This window comes from Saccopteryx bilineata, chromosome 7, assembly GCF_036850765.1.
Source record: "Saccopteryx bilineata isolate mSacBil1 chromosome 7, mSacBil1_pri_phased_curated, whole genome shotgun sequence".
In the NCBI taxonomy this organism is placed as follows: domain Eukaryota; kingdom Metazoa; phylum Chordata; class Mammalia; order Chiroptera; family Emballonuridae; genus Saccopteryx; species Saccopteryx bilineata.
The window spans coordinates 69,580,805-69,604,759 of NC_089496.1; the positions used below are offsets into that span (position 1 = coordinate 69,580,805).

At 52.8% G+C, this 23,955-nt stretch overlaps 1 protein-coding gene across 4 annotated transcripts in view; it reads right to left on the bottom strand.

The window, feature by feature from the left end:
- The window catches only part of NTRK3 (neurotrophic receptor tyrosine kinase 3), a 344,195-nt gene that overhangs the window by 236,872 nt on the left and 83,368 nt on the right, over window positions 1–23,955 (bottom strand). For all 4 annotated transcript variants that reach the window (XM_066239552.1, XM_066239555.1, XM_066239554.1 and 1 more), the window contains exons 5-7: window positions 10,651–10,719; window positions 1,235–1,392; window positions 323–465 (exon numbers count right to left, since the gene is read on the bottom strand). In XM_066239552.1, the coding sequence (XP_066095649.1) occupies window positions 323–465; window positions 1,235–1,392; window positions 10,651–10,719 (370 nt within the window). The remainder of the gene's footprint in view (window positions 1–322; window positions 466–1,234; window positions 1,393–10,650; window positions 10,720–23,955) is intronic.

Sequence of the window (23,955 nt, forward strand, 5' to 3'; positions counted from 1 at the left end):
ACCAGACTCCCTCCCGTCCAGGGCTCGGTCATTCCCACATGTACCCCATGAGCTAAATAGCAGCACAACACCCATTTTACAGATGAGGAAACAACTAAGGGATTTGATCTTTAAGACCTTTAGGATCAAGTTGGCTAGAAAGCCTTGCAGCTGGGTGGGACCCAAGGCTACGTGTTTCCTGGTGGAGATGCAGAACCACCACGTTCGTTGCCTCTCCCTCCCTCTTCCTGCACCTCTTGCTTCAAATCCGGACTTAGCTCATTCAGACTAAGAGGTGATGGGTCCCCAGCCGACCGATGGGGTCCGAGCCTAGGACGCCTACCTGGTGGGTGTTGATGGACTGCAGTCCGGTGACTATCCAGTCCACATCGGGCAGGGGCGATCCAGAGCCATTGCAAGTGATGACAGCATTGTCACCCTCTCGGACGGTCAGGTTGACGTGGCTCACGCTGATCTCGGGAAGATCTGGGAGGGAGGACAAGGTGCGAGAGAAAACAGGCAAACCCTTACTACCAACACTTTGTCCGTGGGGTCGATGGTGGCCCTTCTTGTCTTGCACAGTAATCATTCCAGGTCACCTGCTGGAGCTCTCAGAAACCCCCCAAGTCCCAGACTGTCACACCGCCTCCCTGGTAGACACAGAGCTCAGGAATGGGAGCCCCTGTAGTCAGACTGTCCTACCCGGCACGGCACGGGGCAGGGCAGGGCTGCTCAGGAATGTGGCTCCAGCAAGAAGTCAAACGACAGCTTCCACTTTGAGGAGCTGGTTCTCAAAACTCTGCTCAACTTCAGACTCCCATGAGGGGTCTGCTAGAAAGTCAGGCTTCTGGGACGACCCCCAGGCATCCTGACATCGTAGGTCTGTGGTTGGGCCTAGGAACCTGCTTTTCTAAAAGCATCTTCGATGCTCCCCATACAGAAAGGCCAGAGACGACACTACGGACACACTCCCTCGGGGTGGATGACGAGTGACTCCCCGAGAGGAAGTGTTCAGACCCGATGAGACGGGGCACACTCAACCCCCTTCTGCATTGCTGAAGCCAGCGTCCCCTGGCTGGCTCAGGAAGGGACAGGAATAACCCAGAAGGGTGGGGAGCTGAGCCAGATCGCACCCAGGGAGAGAGAGCAGGGAGGGAGGTCAGGGAGGGAAGGATGGGCTCCCCAGGCTCACTGGCAGTGCCTGGGGTCTGGGGGACACTCCCGTGGAGCCAGTGGGGGCCGGGCGCTCACTCACCACACTGGCTGATGTTCATGCGGAAGAGGGGGAGCTGGGAGCCCTCTGCGCTGACGCAGTAGAGGCTCTGGCTGTCGAGCCTGGCCTCCCCCTGCTCCTGCCACAGCTGCATCCAGCGGATGTCGCAGCTGCAGTTGAAGAAGTTCTGCTCCAGCCTCCTGCGGGCGAAGGGACAGGGGAAGGGAACTCCTGAACCGGAGATGGCCCAGCTCCCTCCCGGGGCTGTGAGGGGGCCCCCACCCACTTAAGGAGAGAGGGGGTTCAGCCTGGTCTCAAAAAAAATAAAAAAATACTTAATAAGTCCATGGATGTATTTAGTTTTTAAACAAATAAACTCATTTAAAAAAAAAAAAAAAAAAAGAAATCCATTCTACTTAGCTCATTTGGCAGATAACCTTCTAAATGTGTCAGTTTGGGATGTTCTTCTCAGAACTCTCTGCTTTCTAAGTCAAAGTTAAAGGCCTACAGCATCGGTACTAACACTCCATCCCCTCTGAAACCTCCTCAAACCACACCCCTTCTCCTCTCCTTCAGCCACTCTGACCTTACTGTCTGTGACATTCACAAGCATGGCCAGCCTGCTCCTGCCTCAGGGCCTTTGCACTTGTTCCTTCTGCCTACAGAGCTCTGACTCATGATGTATCTGACAGGTTGGCTCCCTCACATCATTTACGGGAATCACGTGGCTTCCTCTGACCACATCAAAAGAAAACCACGACCAACCCACATGCTAACACTGCCTAGTCTCTGGCCCTACTATTTCCTTCTTTTAGTATTTGTCACTGCCCAACGTGACTTTAAAAGTTTATTTCCCTGTTTGCTTATTTATCTAATAAGTTTGTTGAAGTCAGAGATTTGCCTGTTTGGTTCAACGCTGTATCCCCAGTACCGACAACTGCGCCTGGCACATAAATACCTGCTGAACAAATAGAAGGAAGAAAAGAAGGGAGGGAGAAGGCAGTGAGCTCTTTCCGGGGTCTTCTCAAAGCCCACCTTGGGATCAGCTTTATCCCTTCATAAATTCAACAAAGTCCTTAATGAGCACCTGCTCCATGCCCGGCTATGGGCGGACTGCTGGTGAGAGCGTGGGAATAAGGCAGCCCCTGCTCTCCTTGGCCAAGAAGAATGTCTGATGGGGGAAGAGTCAAAGCCTGCCTTCTCCACGAGTTTTCCTTGTGACTTCCAGTGAGTCACCACCCCTCCAGATGGCATTGTATCATTAGGGGGACTATGAAGGGTATTTGTTGAAGGTAAGGGCAGCCCATAAATCTGAATGCCTGGATCATCAGGGGGACCATGACTCTCCTTCTAAACCAGTAAGGAGATGAATCTGCTGGTGTCCGAAGGAGGGGCACTTGGGTAACTGCACTGAGACCCAAGCTCTTTCTGACAACTGGTCAGTTCCAAAGTAGAGGCATGCATCAGGATTCATCCGCTTTCTGGGAAAAGCGAGGCCCTGCGGGAAGAATCAGTGTTTTCCAGCCAACAGCCTATTACAAGTCTGATGTGCAAGCCAGTACCCGGGACTTTTCTCTGCACAGAAGAAAAAAAAGGAACCGGCCTTTATTGAGTGTCTGCCTCTCACAACTAGCCCAGCAGACAGCCAGCACTGTCCCCACACAGATGAGAGATCCCCTCTTAGTCTAAAGCAGGGGTCCCCAAACTTTTTACACAGGGGGCCAGTTCACTGTCCCTCAAGACTGTTGGAGGGCCAGACTATAAAAAAAAACAACTATGAACAAATCCCTATGCACACTGCACATATCTTATTTTAAAGTAAAAAAACAAAACGGGAACAAATACAGCATTTAAAATAAAGAACAAGTAAATTTAAATCAACAAACTGACCAGCATTTCAATGGAAACTATGGGCCTGCTTTTGGCTAATGAGATGGTCAATGTCCGGTTCCATATTTTCACTGCTAGCCGTAACAAGTGATATGACGCGCTTCCAGAGCCGGGACGCGTGCATCCCGCGTCACCGGAAGTAGTACTGTACGTGAGCGACGCTGCTACATACAGGACTCCAGGAGCACAGGATATGGATGCTGACCACCAATGAAAGAGGTGCCCCTTCCAGAAGTGTGGCGGGGGCCGGATAAATGACCTCAGGGGGCCGCATGTGGCCCGCGGGCCATAGTTTGGGGACCCCTGGTCTAAAGGGATTAAGTCACATGCCAACGCCCCTCAGCTGGTGTGGGACGAGCAGGTCTTCAAACCTCAGGCTGCTCAACTCCAAACCCCACGCACTTTCCACCCTCTTTGAGGAACAGGGTGGGGGCCGGGTGAGGAGCAGGAGGGAGACATGAAGCCCCAGAGGAGGAGAGGGGAGGGGAATATGCAAAACCCTGGAGGCGCAGCTCTGGGGTCAAGGCAAGCTGCCTCTGAGGCTGAGAGAAGAGAGGAAAAGCGGACAGGAGAACAGGAGAGGGAAGCAGTGACACAATCGGACAGTGGTGTGTGCGTCGTGTTCACCATGTGCCCGATACTGTGCTGCGCGCCTGATGCACGGTGCCCTGTCCGACCCTGGCACCAGGCAGGAGGCATGAGGGAGGGGGTGTCTGGTGGCTTCCTCAGGAAAAGCCGGTCACCTCAGCTGCCCAGCACGCTGGGGTGGCTGGAGGAGGTGGAGCAGTTTGGACGCACGCCACAGGGGTTGCGTGGAGAGACCCGGCCATCCTGCTGGAAGGACACTGAGGGTCCAGATGCCCAAATATTTGCAAACTGAACCAGGTCAGCCTGCTTTGTCCCAGCCGCTCACTCAACAAGATGTGGCCATTTATTATTTAGTAGTCGTAAAAATACAAATCATCCACCTGAAGGGAAATACTAGACGAGTGGGACCGTTTAGTCGGCCCTGCCTCTGGTCCGAGCCCGGCGCTGCCGCGCGCCCCGCGTCTCAGGGGCCCCCAGAGCGCAGACAGCGCCAGAGTCCCGAGGCTGGTAGGGGACTAGGTGAGAGGTCGGCCATGTCTCAGACACGGCAGCATGGCACAGTGACAGTATTCTCACTTCCTCCCACCCTTTCCCTCCGAGACCTGACCCGACAGAAGGGAGGCACCGTGAGACCCTGTCCTGTCCCCCAATCTAGTCTTCTGGAAATTGCAGAAGAACCCTGTATTATGTCCCCAACCCTGAGGACTTTCCCCTTGGAGAGCGAGGCGCACACACAGCAGAAAACATTTTGAGTCTCAAAATGGGGGCACCCTCCACTGAGCTAATCCACCGTCGTTGTCACATCCTGATGAGAGGGTTCGGGAAAAGAGGACAGACCCTGAGCCTAAACGTTGCTGTCCCCCCTCCATCAGATCAGGGCTCTCGCTGAGGCGCCTGCAGCCAGGCTGTGGGGACAGACTCCAGGAACCGAAAGGAGGGCTTCCCTGCCCCATCAATAATGCAGGGCCCATGAATAATGCAGGGGCAGCTGCTGTGGGGCAAAGCTTGCCACGCCCAGCCCTTGCCCCAAGATGGCCCAGGGCCTAATAGCAGGGCCCTGGGGGCTTCCAACAAATTAACTCAGTCCCCTGGGGCACATGTGCCAGACACTCTGCTGTGCGGGCGAGGCCAAGCCTGGGCATTTAGAAAGCACTGATTCTCAGCTAATCGTCACTTTGGTTTTCTTCTCCCCCCCCCCCCCCCCGCCACCCCAGAGCACGGGTGTTGTCAGGGGTGAGCCTAGGGCCAGGCGGTGGAAAATGGGGAAGGGACGCAGATCAGCTGTCACAGAGGAACACGTGCCCAAAGGGCGCTGTGATCTGTGATCAGCAGAGGCTTCTGGGAGACCCCGGTCTGATGGCAGAGAAAGGAGACAATAGGTCTGAGTTGCGCCACTGGGTCACCTTGGGCAGAGTGGACAGAACAGTATCCTCCTCAAAATAAGCCCCAAGTCCACATCCCCAGGCACCCGGGAATGTAACCTTAGTTAGAGAGAGAGTCTTCACAGATGTGATCACACGAAGGATCCTCGGATGAGATCATTCTAGGTTTAGGGAGGGGCCCAATCCAGTGACTGGTATCTTTACAAGGGAAAGCGGGGAGAGAGCAAAGACAGAGAGACGGGAAAGGCGCCATGTGAGGACAGAGCAGGTGCTCCACCGTCCACGGAACCCCAGGAGCCCCCAGGCTGGAGAGAGCAGGAAAGATGATCCTCCCTGGAGCCTCTGAAGGGGGCGTGGCCTCCAGAGCAGTGACAGCATCAGTGTCTGTGGATTAAGCCCCGAGTCTGTGCTAACAGGCTAAGGCAGCCCTGGGAACCCAACACAGCGGGTCACTGAATTCTCCAGGGCTGTCTTAACTTCTGCAAAATGGGGGTAATTGTGCTTGACCTCCCCTTCTCCACAAAGTTATTATGAGGATTAGTGATATGTGTTAATGTGCTTTGTTACTTAAAAGGGGCTATAAAGTCATAAGAGATGATGATTATAATTGCAGGATTATTAACATGACTTTGGTGACTTCTCGGAGATCCGTGGGAAGTGGTCACAGGCCAGGACTGGAGGGAGGAACGAGCCCAGATCGGCTCAAACCCATTCCAGACACTGAGTTAATATTTTGCCAAGTTGATTAAATCTGCAAACTATACCTGAAGCAATGATCACTTTGCTTTAAAAAAATGAAATTCCAATCTATTTTAATCACATCTGCTCCGTGTGTGCAGGGTATTAAGAGAAGCCTGTTCAAGATACACTGCCAGTCCTTAGGGTATTTCTGGAAGGTTTCTGGGCTGTGAGTTTATAACCTCTGGTGCCTCTTGCTTTTGCCTACATAATTTCATGGAATACAGACTCCAAGTTTCTTTTCTTTCTATTCATTATCTCTGAAACAATCTCAGATCCTTGCTCTGATATCTGGACAGGCAGTTCTAACCTTCTCAGTAAGAAAAGCACCATCTTGCCTGACTGGTAGTGGTGCAGTAGATAGAGCAAGGACTGGGGACACTGAGGTCCCAGGTTCAAAACCCTGAGGTCACCAGCTTCAGCACAGGCTCATCTGGATTGAGCTCAGGCTTGTCAGCTTGAGCATGGGATTGCCAGCTTGAGCACGGGACCATCTAAAAATGATCCCAAGGTCACTGGCTTGAGTCCAAAGGTCGCTGGCTTGAAGCCCAAGGTCACTGGCATGAGCCCAAGGTCACTGGCTTGAAGCCCAAGGTCACTGGCATGAGCCCAAGGTTGCTGGCTTGAAGCCCAAGGTCACTGGCCTGAGCCCAAGGTTGCTGGCTTGAGCAAGGGGTCACTGGGTCAGCTTGAGTCCCCGGTCAAGGCACATATGAGAAGCAATCAATGAACAACTAAAGTGACTTAACTATGAATTGATACTTTTCATCTCTCTCCTTTCCTGTATCCTTCTCCCTCTTTCTCTCTCAAAAAAAAAAACCCGGCCCTGGCCGGTTGGCTCAGCAGTAGAGCGTCGGCCTAGTGTGCGGAGGACCCGGGTTCGATTCCCGGCCAGGGCACACAGGAGAAGCGCCCATTTGCTTCTCCACCCCTCCGCCGCGCTTTCCTCTCTGTCTCTCTCTTCCCCTCCCGCAGCCAAGGCTCCATTGGAGCAAAGATGGCCCGGGCGCTGGGGATGGCTCTGTGGCCTCTGCCTCAGGCGCTAGAGTGGCTCTGGTCGCAACATGGCGACACCCAGGATGGGCAGAGCATCGCCCCCTGGTGGGCAGAGCGTCGCCCCTGGTGGGCGTGCCGGGTGGATCCTGGTCGGGCGCACGCGGGAGTCTGTCTGACTGTCTCTCCCTGTTTCCAGCTTCAGAAAAATGAAAGAAAAGAAAAAAATTAAAAATTAAAAAAAAAAAAAAAAAAAAAAACAAAAAAAAAGAAAAGAAAAAAGAAAGAAAAGAAAGAGAGAAAGAAAGAAAGAAAGAGAGAGAGAGAAAGAAAGAAAGAAAGAAAGAAAGAAAGAAAAGAAACATCTTGCTATACCCAAAAACATCTAAGAGCCCTGAGCAACGCTGACTCAAACTCCCTCAAACCTGTGCCCCTGAAATAGTGCTGACTACTCCAAAGCAAGTCTTGAAAGATGCCTCCAGTTCTCTCAGTAAGAGAAACCAACCTGGGCCAGGTGCTTGGTCAACACCACTGAATTCATCTCATAGAAATACATGAGAAAGGAATGTAGGAAGTCTCTGACACAGGGTGAGGGCTCTCACCGGCTCATGGGTTTGGGGTTTTCTCTCTTGGAGTGTCTCTGGAAGGTGATGCTGGGCATGTGAGAGGTGAGATCAAGTTACACAAGCAGAGAGCACAGGTCTTTGGAAACAGCAGGCCCATGTGGTGGCAATAATCACAACACTAATTCCCAGAGTTCCCGCTGACTAACCACGCAGTGGTGGACCAGTTGTTTAACTTGGCCGAGCCTCAAACCCCTCATTTGTAAAACTGGTTATGAAGATACCTCCTTTGTGGGGAGGGTCCAAGGATGAGAGAGAACCTCATTTTATTAGGTGCTGACATACGGCTCTTCTTTCTCCTCTACGACTGGAGAAGTCACAGATACCCAGCCCTGCCGATGGGACAACCCAACAACATCAGTTCTTATTTCAAGAACCCTCTCTCATGGAGGGGCTGGCTGGGGCAGGAGGAGGTCCTTGGTGATGAAACAAATGTGCTAACAAATGGTTGCACGCCCCAGTTTGCCCCCCCATTGCGGCAGAAAGTCCTCGAGCCTCTGCCTCGCTCTGTTGGCTTCCCGGCACACCGAGCCATCTCCCGCTGGCTTCTCCTCCAGGGCCGAAACCCTTCCTTCCTGGAAACCCCTGGCCAGCCCCACACCCCGGCCACGGGCTCCGCTGGGCAGGCCCTGGCAGTCGTGACAGCTCGTGGCAGACGGCACCATGTGGACTAATCGGGAAGTCAGAGAAGAAAACACTGCCCCCTCTTCCATTTGCCAGGAACTGAGATTGTTTGGATTTTAATCATAGCCACAGTGAAGAGCCAACACGCAGCCCCCTCCGGCCAAAAGATAAATTTTCACTTTTGCCATTCCATCCGTCCTCAAACAAAACAGACCCCTACCAGGGCAATTGCTCCTCAGAGGGGGCTTCTTTATCTTCTGGTATAATTTTTTTCTTATTTAACAATATGACAGACATGAAATACTCCGTGGCCGTGGCGGCTCCTGCACGGGCTCGCACTGGAGGAAACGTCTTCATTCCTCCATAAGTCACATCCAGCTCACTGGCGTATTGATCGCAGGCCAAGATGAATGCAGAATCCCATGATCCTCTGGGAGAAACCTGGCATTTTCTTTAAATATATATCCTCAGAACAGCTGTTTCTGAAACGCCGCGGAACAGGTCACCAGGGCAGCACACCATGGAGTTCGCAGCCAATGACTTTTCAGGAGGAGCACTGAGCATTTCTCAATGATTCAGCCAACTGCAGGGCCCAGGTGTTCCCCGGAGAGGTGCTGCCCCAGGCCTCCCACAGGGACATTAGCAGGCGCAGGGACAGGGGCAGGCATTCAGGGGAGTTAGGTGCAAGACTTGCAAAAAAGAGACCCTGGTTAGCTCCCTTATGTCAGGGAAAAACTGTATTCACTCAATTTTTGAAAATTACTGTAGAACAGATCCTTGGATTGCAAACAGACTGAAGAAGTTGGAAGACAGCTGAGCATAGCGGTCAAGACCTTGAGTCCATATGCTAACGTGTAATTAATGGGTAACCTTTAACAAGATATGTAACCTCGCTAAGTACCTCAGTGTCCCCGAATATGAAATGATAGTAATAATTCCCACCTACAGAATGGTTGTAAGGATTAAAGTAAGCGACATACATAAGTCAAGACTGCTCGGCACAGTGCCTGGCACAGCAGGGAATCTCAGGTGTCGTGTTAGCACGATCATTCTTGTTTATTCACCTCTCAGGTCTTCTCTACTCCCACTGACGGGAATGAATATGACCCATCAAGCGTAACCATCTGACAGATATTGGTGACACGGTCTGGGTTTTCAGTGTTGTATAAACAAACAAGTACGGCTCACCTTTTCCCAAGCTCGGGTAATAGCGTTCACTGGTGTATAACTGCATCATGGCCGCATGTGACTAAGAATCCTGACGGCCATGCCTGCCATGCCCACACCGGAGGAGTGGCCTGGTGGGAGGGCATTATCCCGAGAAAGGGAGGCAGCCCACGGCAGTATGATCCCAATGCCCCCATCACTGTCACCGTGGCAATTCCCATCCCCGGAACGGCCTTTCTAAACATTTCAGGGGTGCTTATGTCCATGAGGATGAGTAGGGCATACAAGGCCACTGTGGGGTGATGAGCTATTGGGACACTGGATATAAATATTCCCCTCCCTGACCGCTGGGGTCTGAAAGGAAGGGCTATGGCTCCCATCACCAACTCAGGCCTTACCAGGCGGAAGGACAAGAGCCAAAAGGCCAACAATATGAGCAGGGACCCAGGGCCATGCACTTTGGGAAAGACAGTGAAGCCATCTGCATGCTGTGGACTTGGATCTGAGAGTCACCATGAGCTGTGTCTCTGGAGCCCTGACTCCCTAACTTCATCCATGCCTCAATTCCTTTTCAATTTATCCCTTAATTTATTCCCTCAACAGAATATGTTGTCCTTCATGCACAGAGATGACCCTGATGACTCACACACAGATCGACATGAGTTACTTTTTCCCCAGCCGTGGTCATGGGTTTTCACTCATCCATCCCACATGTGTTTGTCCGGGGGCTGGGGGGGGGGGGTGCATCCTGATCAGCCTGGAAATGCGGCAAGGCTAAGCAGGCTACAGGCAGAGCGAAGCGAATAAACACATGGCCTCAGCCCCGCCGAGACTCCTCTGCTCAAGCCAAATATGCTGACCGAGATCGTGAGAGGAGGAAAGACACACAATCTGAAGTTGGAGGCCTGGGATCAAGTCCTGGCTCTGCCAACCCCTAGCTACACAATCTTGGCTGTGTCTCGTGTGAATTTCTGGGGTTCAGAACCTTTACCTGAAAGTGTGGAGATACATTTTACAAGGGAGGCGTAATAATACCTACCTCCTGTGACACTCGTGATGATAAATCTAAGGTCACATAAATAAAAGCACACCTAACAATTTATATTATAAATGGTATTTACCATAATTTGATAAATGCCCTTGACTGTTACAAATATCATTCCTGACTACCTAGAGTTCACAAAACTAGGTCCTTCTCAGAGGTGAGACTCCTGTCTTCCAAACTATATTGTGATCCGAACTATATTGTAGAAGGAGCATCAAAAGGTAGGCGATGGGGTGGCTCACCCTCACTGAACATGGTACACCCTCACTGAACATGGTACACCCCAGGTCATCCACTCCAAGGAGCCCCTCCAGGTGATGCCAGCCCCAGGTGGCTCTGCACCCAACCCTCCCCCACCCTCTTCCCCACCATCCCACTAGGCAGCACGGTCTCCAAACCCGAACTTACAATTCCCGCAGACTCAGCGTCTGGAAGAGCTGCCACGAGAGGGTGGTGAGCCGGTTACTCGACAGGTTTCTGCAAGAGTGACAAAAAGGAGGGGACATGAAAGGACAGATCTGGCCCGGGCAATGCCCACAGCAGTCGGCACAGTTGTTTAGGGGGAGTCCGGCTTCACTGTTCTTCTCCTTTGCTCCATTCTGCCGTCCATTCATCCACCACCAGGTGAGGCCCCGGGCCAGGTGTGGAGAGCACTGTGAAGCCTTGCAAAGGCCAAGTTTTACAAATCAAAAACATTTCTTTTCCTGATCATCCTCACACATCTACTCACCACCATACAAGTTCAGGGAGCCCCTTCCCGCTGGAGGACAGGCAGCGCTCAGGGCACACAAGCCAGCACACAATCATTTTTATTATGAGGACTGGGGTATAGTTGGCCTATAAAAAAGCTGTATGTATTTAATGCAGACATCTTGACGAGTTTGAAGATAAGAGTACATCCATGACACCATCGCTATGAACAATGTCATAAACTGAACTATCACTTCTAATTGAAAGTTTCTTCCCCAAGCCTGACTGGTGGTGGTGCTGTGTATAGAATACCGACCTGGGGTACTAAGGTCCCAGGCTCAAAACCCCAAGGTCACCGGGTTGAGTGCAAGTTCACCATTTTGAGCGCAGAGTCACCGGTTTGAGTGTGAGATCAACAACAAGATCCCATGGTCACTGGCTTGAGCCCAAGGGTCGCTGGCTTGAAGCCCAAGGTCACTGTCCTGAGCCCAAGGTCACTGACTTGAATCCCCTGGTCAAGCACATTTGAGAAGCAATCAGTGAACAACTAAAATGAAGCAACTACAAATTAATGCTTCTCATCTCTCTCCCTTTTTGTCTCTCTGTCACTCATAAAAAAAAATCAAAAAGAAAAAGTTTCCAACCCTTCTCTTTTTTCATGATATGAAGATTTAACATAAGCTATATCCTCTTAACAGATTACGAAATCTATCACACAGCATTGATAATACGCATGATACTATACAAGAGATTGCGAGGACTTACTCATCTCCCACAACCAAGACCAGATACCCTTTTACCAACAAGCATTCTTTTCTTCTATAGCACTTTCATTTTTTTTTTAATATATTTTAATTTTGAATTGGATTTAGTGGGGTGACACTAATTAATAAAATTATCCAGGTGTCAGGTGCACAATTCTATAATATATCGTCTGTATACTGTATGATGTGTTCACCACCCCAAGTCAAGTCTCCTTCCATCACCATTTATCCTCCTTCTTCTATCCCCCCTTTCCCTCTTGTAATCCCCACACTGCTGTCGCATCTACCAGGGTTTTTTTCTTTGCTTAATCCTTTCACCTTGACATGGGCAAGTCCAGGAAGCTCTGCATAGCACCGACCTCACCTTCTAGCTAGCTGCTCCATAAGCAAAAAACACCTATCAGTGATCAAGATATCAGCCTTTTGTTCACACTTCTTTTCTCCTGCTAATGGCTCTTTAATTGTTCTCATTAGGACATTGGGGGGGGGGAGTAACCATCAGACTCCTGAAGAAAAGGAGAAACACACCCACAGCTATTATTTTGCCAGCTCAGCGCACAACTTGTGATGTGATCCCAGCTTTTAAAGGCAGCAGCCAGACCCTGGAACTGAAGGGCCACCAGGAACAATGCGCTCACCCAATGGTGACCACGGATGGTGGTGAGGACTCCGCTTAGGTGAGCATCTACACACACACACACACACACACACACACACACACGATGTGCATGTTTGTGTCTATTAGATGTGTCGGGAATAAACGCAAACAGAGACTCTTGCTTATACTCACACCCATATGCTCACAGGCTTACAGGTGTATCTATATTTAGATGATTTTTACAACAAATATTTGTATAGAGATAAATGTCGGCTTCACTGAGGAATGAGGGGGTGGGTGGTTGATAAGGCCCCTCTGGAACGTACATTCAAGTTACAAATGAAAACCCAAAAGAACTGCAGTTGTGAGGGGCAGAGGGGAGGAGAGACAGGGTACTGTCGGTAAAGAACTGATGCAGGAGAGGGAGCTGGCTGCTGGGGACAGGTGCTTGGAGCAGTGCCCTCCGAGCAGGTCCCTCGGGAGCAGAGGGGAGAAGAGACGGGGTGCTGTCGGTAGAGAACTGATGCAGGAGAGGAAGCTGGCTGCTGGGGACAGGAGCTTGGAGCAGTGCCCTCCGAGCAGGTCCCTCAGGAGGGAGACCAGAAGAGGGAGAAGAACAAGCCACACGCCAGGGAGGAGCTGCAGGAAGTGGACGTGGCATGTGCGAAGGCCTGAGAGGGTCCGGGCCGGAGGGCGGGTCTAGAAAGGAGGCCAAGTAGACTGACTGGTCTGGGGTAAAGAAGAGGGGGTACATGCCACCCCCACCTTGCTGGCCACAGTAGGGAGTTTGGGCTTTATTTCTAAGGAGCAAGGGGAGGTGCTGGGTGGTTTTCTGCAGGAAGGGCAGGTCCCGATTGCCATTTCTAGGAACCAGAGACAACACTGAACCATTTAGGAGGCCGCAGTGGTATTCCAGGCAAGAAGACGGCGGGGGGGGGGGAATGAAATGGATGGCTCCAAGGTGTTGGAGGGAGAGCCGCCCAAACTTCCTACCGACCTGGGTCTGGCAGTGGAAGAAAAGACACCTAAACAACCAGGCAAGCGGTGGTGTCCCATTTATGAGATGAGAAAAGCAGCAAGAGGTCACATTTGGGGGTGTGGTGGGGACCAAGGGCCTCCCCTTGCAAGTGTTGTATGAGATGCCTGCTGGACACCCAAAGAGAGAAATCCCAGGGCCTGTGTGGCACACGGGTCTGCAGCTCACAGGAGAAGTTGAGGCTGCGTGGGATCCCCAAGTATCACCGCTCATCACAGAAACGGATGTTCAAATACAAGAACGGCCTAAGGGCAGGGCTTCCACTTCTCATCTGAGGCACCCCCCACCCCGGCCGTGGGTGACAGCTCATGACTGGGATGGAGAGGCAGCCCCCACCCCGGCCGTGGGTGACAGCTCATGACTGGGATGGAGAGGCAGCCCCCACTCTGAGGAGGCAGGGGACCAGTGGAGAAGGGAAGGGGACCACGGGGAGGTGCCCCCCACGTTGACTGCTCTGATCTCTCCCCTGTACCCAGCACTCCCTCCTACAGAGCCCTTAATGCCACACAGCCCTCTCTAGGACAGTCCCATACCCCCTAAACACTCACACACTTCCGGCGTGAGTGACGGCACCCAGCACCGCTGAGTGACAGCACAGAAGAACCTATGACACTCAATCTATCTGCATGCTCAGCCTCACAAGCCTCTAACAACGGTCCATCTTATTCCTGCAAACTTCCTCCGCGAAAGGGGTGATAAAAGATGTGTGTGCTGGCCACTGGGGGGCCCCACTGAGGCACGGCTCCATGCAGGGCCCCTCCTACTTGGGAGGGTGGAGCAGGCCATCAGCCGCACAGCCCCACTGAGTCACTAACCAGATATCTGGAGCTTGGAACTTGGGGTCAAGGGTGACCATTTCAGTATGACTCGGAGTCTCCATTGCCCTTATAATGTCTCAATAGATATAAGGGACTCATCCAGTAGAAGTCGGCTGCTTTGTTCTGCTTTTCCCGGTTTACTGTCTACCCATGGCAGCCCGGCGGCAGCCCGAGTCGGACAAGGCCCAGCCGCCTGCGCTGTCCACCCCACCCCAGCAGGCGCTGAACCTGTGAGAGTCGGTACAGGAACCTGGCAGCTGAGCCCCGGGGAGCAAAAGCAGGAAGGAGGGAGCGCAGGACCGGGGGTCCAGGTGAGGTGGGAACCCTCACCCTTCTCCAAGGGAGGAGCCGTCGGGGGCCCCAAAGCGCAGAGCGGGCTGCCAGCGACGTCCTTTCACAAAGGTCATGTTTTGCTACATTAGGTAGAAATGTCACAAGAAAATTGGATTCTGAAAGAAAAAAAATAACAGGCATTCCGGGCAAATAGAGAATAAAGAAAGAGCGTTATCTTACAAGTTAGAGAAGAGAGCGGGGCCCGGACCCGAGAGGAGGCCCCCTGCTCGTCCGAGGAGAAAGGGCCCTGGGAGTCCTCCGGTTCTTGGCCCGATGGAGAGGCGACTGCAGCGCCCCGGGCTCTGTCCACGAGTGCCCGCTCTCCTCCGCCCCAACGCCCCCTGCGCACAGGTGCCCTCTCCTCCTGGGGAGGGAAAGGCTCCCTGACTCCCCCCACAGACCTGGCACATTCCTCTTCTCACATCTTCCCTACACAACCACCACAACCACAGCTGCCAATCACCAAGGGCCGACCAGGCACCGGGGACTGTGCTAGGCACTTCTGCAGTTACGACCTCCTGTAACATCGACAGCAACCACGCGTGGTCAGCTTCACGACCATCTTCACGCTACAGCGAGGAGACTGGGGCTCAGAGGTTGCTATGCAAAGCTGAATGGCTCTGAGGGGTATCCACGCAGAGATTTGCAGCAGACCACAAGCAACATCCCAAGGGACGTTGCAACCAACATACAGACACGTAAACTCGCAGAGACACACACACAACCCGGTGCATGTCACTGCTACACAATGCACGGAGAGGCGGTGCACACAGCCTGCACTGCCGTACATGGCGCGACAGGCTCATCCAGCCCCAGACACGAACAGACACACGCACGACAAGCAGGACATGCCTCTGGCCTTCCTGCCTTCACAGGCACTTATAAATGCAGAACAAGTGGGTAAGCTGAGGCATGGGGCTCCGACAGACGACACCCACTCGGGACTCTGCCGCCGACCTTCCTTCTGGCTTGTGCCCCACCTGTATTCACCTGTCATTGGTTATTGATGGGCCAGTTAGTCTACTCATCAGAAGAGAGTTTAATTAAGAACCATCCTGCCTCGGAGCCCACAGCTGGCTCTTCCCGGCGCCTCCTCCCTCGCAGATCCATTATCCCCCATCTCTGATTTTTGCTTGGGTCAGTGGGCAGTTTCCAAGCTCCCTGACCGTTGGAATTAACTGGGTGAGCAAGACTGTGCAAAATGATGCATCACTTCCCCAGAATCAAGTTCCGTGAGGTTGCCCCCGTCTCCTTCATCTGAGCCAGCCAAACAAAGCCATTAATTCTCTGTCCCGCACTGCTGGCTCTCACAGGCCCGGAGTAACGGACGATGACCATACAGCTACTAGGCGCTCTGGAAACAGGGGGCCAGATGCACAGATGGCCATACTCTGACCCTGAGGAGGGCAAGGGCCCGGGCATTCACCCTGTGATCCTCCAGGCAAAACCCTCAGTGTGGTAAGCAGTCCCACAACTTTCCTACAGGGGGCACCCAACTGCAGCAGAATGGAAAGAATGTCACCTCTACCCTTAGGTCCCTGTTGTCCAACAAGAGAGAGGGTCACTCAAGATGGACCCTGTTGTCAAGAGAAGCAAACTTGATGAATTCTTCTGTTCTCCAAAGGATCCATATTTTGGGGGGCTGAGACTTGAGAAGGGAACACTGAGTCCCTCCACAAAGTGATCTAAGCTCAGACTCTTCCCAAAACGAAAGGGCTGTGGGTTTCCTGGGTAACAGTGGGGCAGACATGCGACAATGCCGCCTCCTCTCTCAGCAGAGGCAGGCCCCGGGGCAGTTACACCCCAGGATCTGAGCGTGGAAGGGACTGCTGGTGGCAGGTGCCCCACTGTCCCCGCACTGCTAAGCCAAACTGCCCGCTCCTGCACTGTTCTGCCTGCCCGGGCCCCCACCTGCTCAGGTCCACACCTCAGACATGTCACCTCTGCTCTACCCCCACTTCCGATCCCGGCCGTCACTCCACGGCTGCTTCTCCTCAGCCCCTCCTGCCTCGGTTTTATCTCCTGCTATTGTGGACTGAACTGTGCCCCCCTCCAAAAAAGATTCATATGTTAAAGTCCAAACCCACAGATCCACAGAATGTAACTGTATTTGAAAATAAAGCCTTTAATTTGGTAAGTTTAAGTGAGGTCACAGGAGCTGGCCCTAATCCAGCATGACTGTGTCCTTATAAGGAAGAGATTCGAACACAGACACACCCAGAGGGAGACCATGTGAAGACACATGGGGAGCTGCAGACGGCCATCTGCAAGCCAAGGAGAGAGGCCTCAGGAGAAACCAGCCCTGCTCACACCTCGACCTTGGACTTCCAGCCTCCAGGACTGAGAAGGAAAAGCTTCTGTTGTTCAGCTCCCCAGTCTGTGGGCACGTTGTCATAGCAGCTCACACAAACTAATACACCTTGTCTCAGACCCTCACTTGCCCCAAGGCCCTGACAGCCAGGCTGTCTACCCAACCGTGAGTGACCTCCTGAAAGTGTCTGCATCATGAGAATCAATCACTCCTTCTGTGTGTGCCTGGTCGCTCTCGGTTCCAGACACTCAGCCCCACTCTGCTCCCTGTCTATTTGGTCAGCTCCCTGGGGCATGCCCCGTTCTCCTGTCAAAGACTGCTGACAGAGAAACCAGAACCAGAGGTCCGGTCAGCCTGCACCCTACCAGTGAGTGCCACGCCCCTGACTTCCAGAGGATTCTCTCCGCTGCTTACAAAAGGTACTACTCTAAGCACAGTGCAGGCTCCAAGCACCAAGCTCAGCTGACCAGACGCCCAGGTGCGGGGGGCTTGCTGGCTGCAACCACCATGATGTAAATCTCATTTCCTTCATCCACCAAGCCAGCATTTTGAAAGGCTCAGTTCTTCTCTCCTTAGGACCCAACAACCCCTCTGCTGTCTGTCTGCTCTCTTCTACTTTTTCCCATAAAAAGAGTATCGGTCTCCTTGGAGACGGTCCGCTCCCACCCACCGTGGCCACACCACCTTGGGAGTCCTGTGAAACTGCGGAAGGATTTGGAGGAAAGGTCGAGAAAGGGGAACTCCCGGGTGCAGCACCAACCCCACAAAGAGGCTTCCGAGAAGGAACAGGCCGCGGGAGAAGGCAGAGGCTGCATAAGCCAGAGCGCTGACACCTCATCGGGCTTGCCCTGGGCACTTGGTCCCAGTCCCCCTCCTCCAGCTGAACGGGTGAGATGGCAGGAAGCACTGTGCGCTCTTGTCACCGAGGAGGCCCCGCGAGCAGCCCCTTAAACTCGGGGCCTGCAATGTCCATCTAGAAGGCCAAGAAATATTTCTGTGCATCACTGACATATTTACTTTTCCCTCGATTATATTGCACTAAAACAGGGTGGGGGTGGGGGTTAAAGCCATGTGAGCCATTTTTATTCAGCTAAATTACACTGGATGGCTCATTTAATGAACTTTAATGAAGCCAGAATGCTTTCTCTAATCAAATTGCAAGTGGTGTGACTGGTGTCTTGACCTTCCATCAGGAGACTGGAGGCAGCTTTCTCCGAGGCCCTGGGCTGGGCGACACCAGGGTTCCCCAGAGTGAGTTCTTGGGCTTCCAAGGTCTGCGGAATGTTCATGGGTATTACCAGAGGGGGAAAAAAATTCATGTTGCTTGAAAGATGTTGTCCTAAACAAAATTAAACAGGCTGGCATTGCAGACTTCTCAGAGCCTTTCCTGAAAGAAAGATCTCTCCAGCTAACTCCCTGGGCCCTGGGGGCTGCTCCACGAAGAGTCTAGCAGAAATATCACCCCACTTATCATATTTAGAGAAATGACGGTTGTGATGAGAAATACATGTTTAGAAAAAAAAAAAACAAAGGAAAGAAATATAAGTTTGGTCTTCGTCCATGGTTTCTGGCTCACAGCTCTCAAAACGCTTGGAGTTTCCTGAGTGATAAGAGCGATCAGGGAATCTTTTGTTATAATATTAGGTGTCTTGTCCTCAGTTTCTGAAATCACTTCAGAGAATGAGGTAACTTTTGGAAATCCCCCTAATGATAGGGGCGGTTGCCAGGAAAAACCTTGAGCAGAGGGCTGGAACTTTTTTTAGTCCCGCCCCTGAGTTCCGGAAGGAGACAGGTTGCTGACGCTGAGTCAGTTGCCAATGGCCAGTGATTCCATCAATCACTCCTCTCAGCAACCTCCATAAAAACCCAAAAGGAGGAGGGTCTGAAGAGCTTCCAGGGTGGGGAAGCTAAGTGCTTCCAGGTGCCACTGTGCAGGGCCCAAAACTCCATGGAGATAACACTCCTTCGTTCCAGACCTCGCCCTGTGGATCTCCTGATATGGCAGTGGATTTGTATCCTTCAGAATTGTCTGTAATCAACCAATCATTCCGTGAGTGAAAGGATTCCTGAGTCCTGTGAACCACTTTGGCAAAATAATCGAACCCAAAAAAGGGGGCGTGGGAACCTCTGATTCATAGCCAATGGGTCAGAAGCACAGGTAACCAACCACCTAGGCTGGCAATGGTGTCTGAAGTGCGGGCGTCTTGCAGAACCAAGCCCTTCACCGGTGAAATCTGCTGCTGTCTCCAAGCAGGTAATGTCATAATTGAGTTGAACTGTAGGACACCAGCTGGTATCTGAGAATTTCTTGGTGATGTGGAGGGAAAACCTACACGTTCTAATTGGGTGCATAATCACTAATGGTCTAGACCTGGGGTCTGCCAACGATGGCCGGCAGTCTGGCTTTGTAAATAGTTTTCTAGGAACACGGCCACGTGTGCTCACTGACATGCTGCCTATGTGCATGCTGTAGATGGAATACCAGTCCTCCAAAGATGTCCACACCCTAGTCCCCGGAGCCTGTGATTATGTCAGCTTCCACAGCAGAAGGGGCTTTGCAGACGTGATTAAACAAACAGACCTTTAGATGGGGAAGTTATCCTTCATTATCCAGTAGCCCCAATGGAATCACTGGGTCCTTAAAAGTAGAAGAAGGAGGCAGACAGACATTCAGAGAGAGAAAGAGGTGGCCACAAAATGAAGGACAGAGAGATGCAATGTGCTGGCCTTGAAGATGGAAGAAGGAGCCACAAGCCAGGAGTGAGGGCAGCCTCTAGAAGCTGGAAGGCAGGGAAACTGATGTTCCTTACCTCCAGGGGGAACGCAGCCCTGCCGCACCTGGGTTACAGCCCAGTGAGACCCACATGGGACGTCCGTGCTACAGAGTGTAACCCAATAAATGTGTGCTTTTAAGCCACACCGTTCATGGAAATTTGTTACAGTGGCAACAGAAAACTAGTTCAGGTCACTTCTGCATTAGAGAGGCCAAGCTGAGTAGTTGTGACCAACACCAAGTCGCCCACAAGCCTAAAATATTTAGTATGTGGCCCTGTACAGAAAAAAAAAAGTGCCAATCCCCAGTCTTGTCAATAGAAATACAAAGCAAGCCACATACGCTTTCAAAATTGTCTGGTAATTACATTTTTAAAAAGTGGAATTAAAGAGGTAAAATTAGTTGAATTCATATATTTTACTTGACCCAATATATCCAAAATATCATCAATTCAACATGTGATCAATATAAAAAATACTAATGAGATATTTCATATTTTATTCCCTTGGGGGGGGCGGATTGTTTCTGAAGCATATGCGTCTTTTACACGCCCGGCACATCTTGGTTTGGATTGGCCACATTTCCAGCGCTCTCAAGCCATGGGCGGCCAGGCCCCGCAGTGGACGGAGCAGCACTGGACCATCTGCACAAGCCAGGCGCTCGCTGAGAGGAGCAGTCCGCAGATGGGGAAGGAGAACTACAAGTTCCCCAAAGTAAAGCCAGGTTTCCTTCCCCAGATGCCGGTCTGTCCTAGAACACAATAGCCTCGTGACTTGTGGCACGAAGAGGATCCTTCCTGTTGTCCTCAAGTCCCTGCAACATCCCTGAGCAGCTGCCACGGCCCTCTTAGGCAGGGAGAAAAGGAGGGGACAGGTCTTGCCACATGCTGAGGGGCGGAGGAGGACCATGGCTGGGCATGTGGGAGACCAGACATGGGCAGATTGCTAGACTCTTCCTGGATGCGTGGCCCACCCAATCAAGGCAGGTCTCCACCGGGAAGCCCCAGGCTGCCTGTGCGACGACGTCCACCTCCTGTTCCCATGTGGACTCTCACCACCCACCTCTCTTCCCCATTCTTCACCCCCCTCCCCATAGCTAACCCCACAGAGCAGTGCCCCCATGCCAGCAGCACGCCAGAGCATGCTGGCACTTCTCCGCCTCAGTGCCATCATGCCCGGTGCTCCCTGCACCTGCCCACCCGCGGGGGCACAGCTGCCACCCACTCTGTCTCCTGCTGCATTGTGCCTGGGCATGGACTACTGCCCACGGCTCAGCCTGCTAGCTCTGAGTGACGGCTGTGTGTGTGCGGGCCTCCCTCATCAGACTGCTTTTCCTGAGGGCAAGGAACCATTTATTTTCAGTGCAGTAGCCTTTATAGCACCCCAACTACAGTAGGTGCTCCACAAAGGTGCAGCAAACTCCACTGAAACCAGCAGTACGTAGGTCCGGTGCCAGGCCAACCCCTGACGCATCCATGTCCTATGCCCTGAGTAAGTTATTTCACCAATCTGTGCCTCAGCTTGCTCATATGTATACTGGGGACGATAACAGGACGTGTTCCTTTGAGTTGTGGTGAGGGTTAAATGGGGTATGGCAAATTGGGTCCAGAAAGCAGCTGGCACAATGCCTAGCCCTTGAACAACCTATCATGTTTCATGCATGGTGTCTCTCCCCTTATCCTCCCAGCTCCAGTCACCGCAAAACCTGCAACGAGTCCAGGCTCATTAGAACAAACACCGGAGGCCCAGGCAATGCCCCCTGAATTCAAGCATCAACAAAATACCAGTCCAACAAAATAACATGGAAACCCATTTCAATAGAACAACAGGCGGCACCTGTTCCCCTGCGCATGTGTTGGGATCCGTGCCCGCGCCTGCCCTTTCCCACCCCTCTCATGCAGGGGCAGAGCCTGCAACCCACGGGCTCTGGGAAGACATGTCCCTACCCAGGTCAGATACTCCTGTGTCTGGGCATTCACTGTCAGCAAGGCCCCCACAGGGCCTTAAAGTCAGCTTTGTTCCTCGGGCATGGGCTGTACACCAGACCTGGACTGTCACCGGGACTATTCTGGTGGGTTTACTTTGCAGACAAATTAACCAAAAGTGAGTTGCCCCAAACCATGCCAGCTCCCCCTGGAGGCTCAGGTGGGCACTGCCTGGCCGGCGCTGGGCGTTCCCAGCTGTGGCCCACTCAGGGGTGATGTAGGCCAGGCCCACGAGAGGCTCCCACCCGTGAACCATGACATGGTGGTAGAACCAGGGCACCACACTCGTCTTTCTCTGGAGCTGTTATGACAAGAGAAGGACAAAGGCACAGAGAGCATCCGCGGGCAACTCAGGAAACTGTGCCGTCACTTACTAACGGCGAAGCAGGAGCGACTGAGGGCCGAGGGGCCGAGGCGGACTCAGCTGCCCAGACCACTGGTGGGACCGGGGAGGGGGCGGAGTCTGGGGAAGGCTGGTGAGCAGTGACAGGCAGGGCGGGGGCGTCCCTTGCTCTGCAAGAAGAAAGCAGATTCCTGCGAGTGACCTTTCAGGCAGAGCAGGCGCCTGTCATCCTCCTGAAAACTACCCCTGGGGTCTGAGGAGAATCCATGGCTTTCTTAAAAACGACAAAATTGTGAAGGGATTAGCCAAAAACATATACATATACCACAGAGACACAGAGGACGGTGTGGTGACAGCCAGAGGGAAAGGGGTTGGGGGCTAAGTGGAGGTGGACAAAGGGGGTAGATAGGGACAGAAAGAGATTTTTGTGGCCCTGGCTGGTTGGCTCAGTGGATAGAGCGTCGGCCCAGCATATGGTCATCCCAGGTTTGAAACCCAGTCAGGGCACACAGGAGAAGCGCCCATCTGCTTCTCTTCCCCTCCTCTCCCCCTTCTCTCTCTCTTCCTCTCTCACAGCCAGTGGCTTCACTGGTTCGACCATGGCCCCGGATGCTGAGGATGGCTCAACTGGTTTGAGTACATCAGCCTCAGGAGCTAAAACTAGCTCAGTACTCAAGCATGGACCCTAGACAGGGTTGCTAGGTGAATCCTGGTCAGGGCACACTCTCTATCTCTCCTCCTCTCAAATAAATAAATAAATACGTAATAAAATAAAAAAGCGACTTTGCTTGGGGTGGAGTGCACACAGTGTGGGGTGCACATGGTGTTCCACTGGCTTGTCCACTTGAAATCTGCATGGTTTTTGCAAACCAATGGCATCGGAAGAAATTAAATTGATAGAAAAATAAAATAAAATTTTGGCATTTACTATGAAAATAATTAAAAATTGTGAGCAGAACGCTACTTTGGGCCTCTTTATAAAGAAATCTGATTAGGCCCCCAACCCTCCCTTCCAGATGAGTGTTTAGGGGGGACACAGGCCAGGTGTGGGTGTGGGGAGATGTTCTCCGGCCCCAGGGGCCACAGTCACCAGACTCAGGAGGGCTGGCCTAGAACCTGCATTGCTAAGCAGTTCCGGGGTGGGGGGGGTGGGGGGGGGGATGGTTTGGGAGCCACGCCTCCAGAACCACTGACCCGTGAAACGTTGTTCTTCCAGTAGGTTTATGCTGGGTCCTGGCAAACCTTCCTGTCCTGAAAGGCAGGACAATCACACATCCAGGAGAGAATAAAGTGGTCATGTGTCCGGGTGAGCAAAGAGACTGTCAGGCGCCCGGGCACTCTCGCCTGGGCTCCCAGCAGCAGGCGCCATTATTAATGACCAGGAGGAGACCCAGCCATCTCCCTCCGAGGCCGGTAGACAGCGGCCACTGGGAAGGCTCCCCTGGGCAGTGTGGAGCAGGGCTGTCATGACATTGGAAATGGACAGAAAAGAGCGAGTCGTGACTGCTGCCCAAAGCGCCTCCTGGACCGCGAGGTCCACCCGCTCCCTGTCCCTCGTCAGCAGGCCGTCTGCAAGGAGGGCCTGGGTCCACCACGTGGAGCTGGGTTTATGAGAACCCACTGTGGGAGGGCAGTCACCCAGGAAGGGGGTCTTTCTGAACTCTCTCTGGTGAGCCTGCAGGGAGTGAGAGGGCAGTGAGGGGGTCCGGCTGCAGTGGGGACAGGGACCAGCAGAAAGGGAGCGGCTGAGAGAAGACCAGAGTGTCCACACCAATGAGTGTGACCGGGCTGGGGCTGGGGCTGGGCAGCCTGGCGTGCAGAGGAGCCGCCTCCACGACAGCGCAGAGGGTGGTGGCAGGGACAGGGAAGGGACAGGCACACAGCAACAGTGGGCAGAGGGTGGTGGCAGGGACAGGGAAAGGACAGGCACACAGCAACAGTGGGCAGAGGGTGGTGGCAGGGACAGGGAAAGGACAGGCACACAGCAACAGTGGGCAGAGGGTGGTGGCAGGGACAGGGAAAGGACAGGCACACAGCAACAGTGGGCAGAGGGTGGTGGCAGG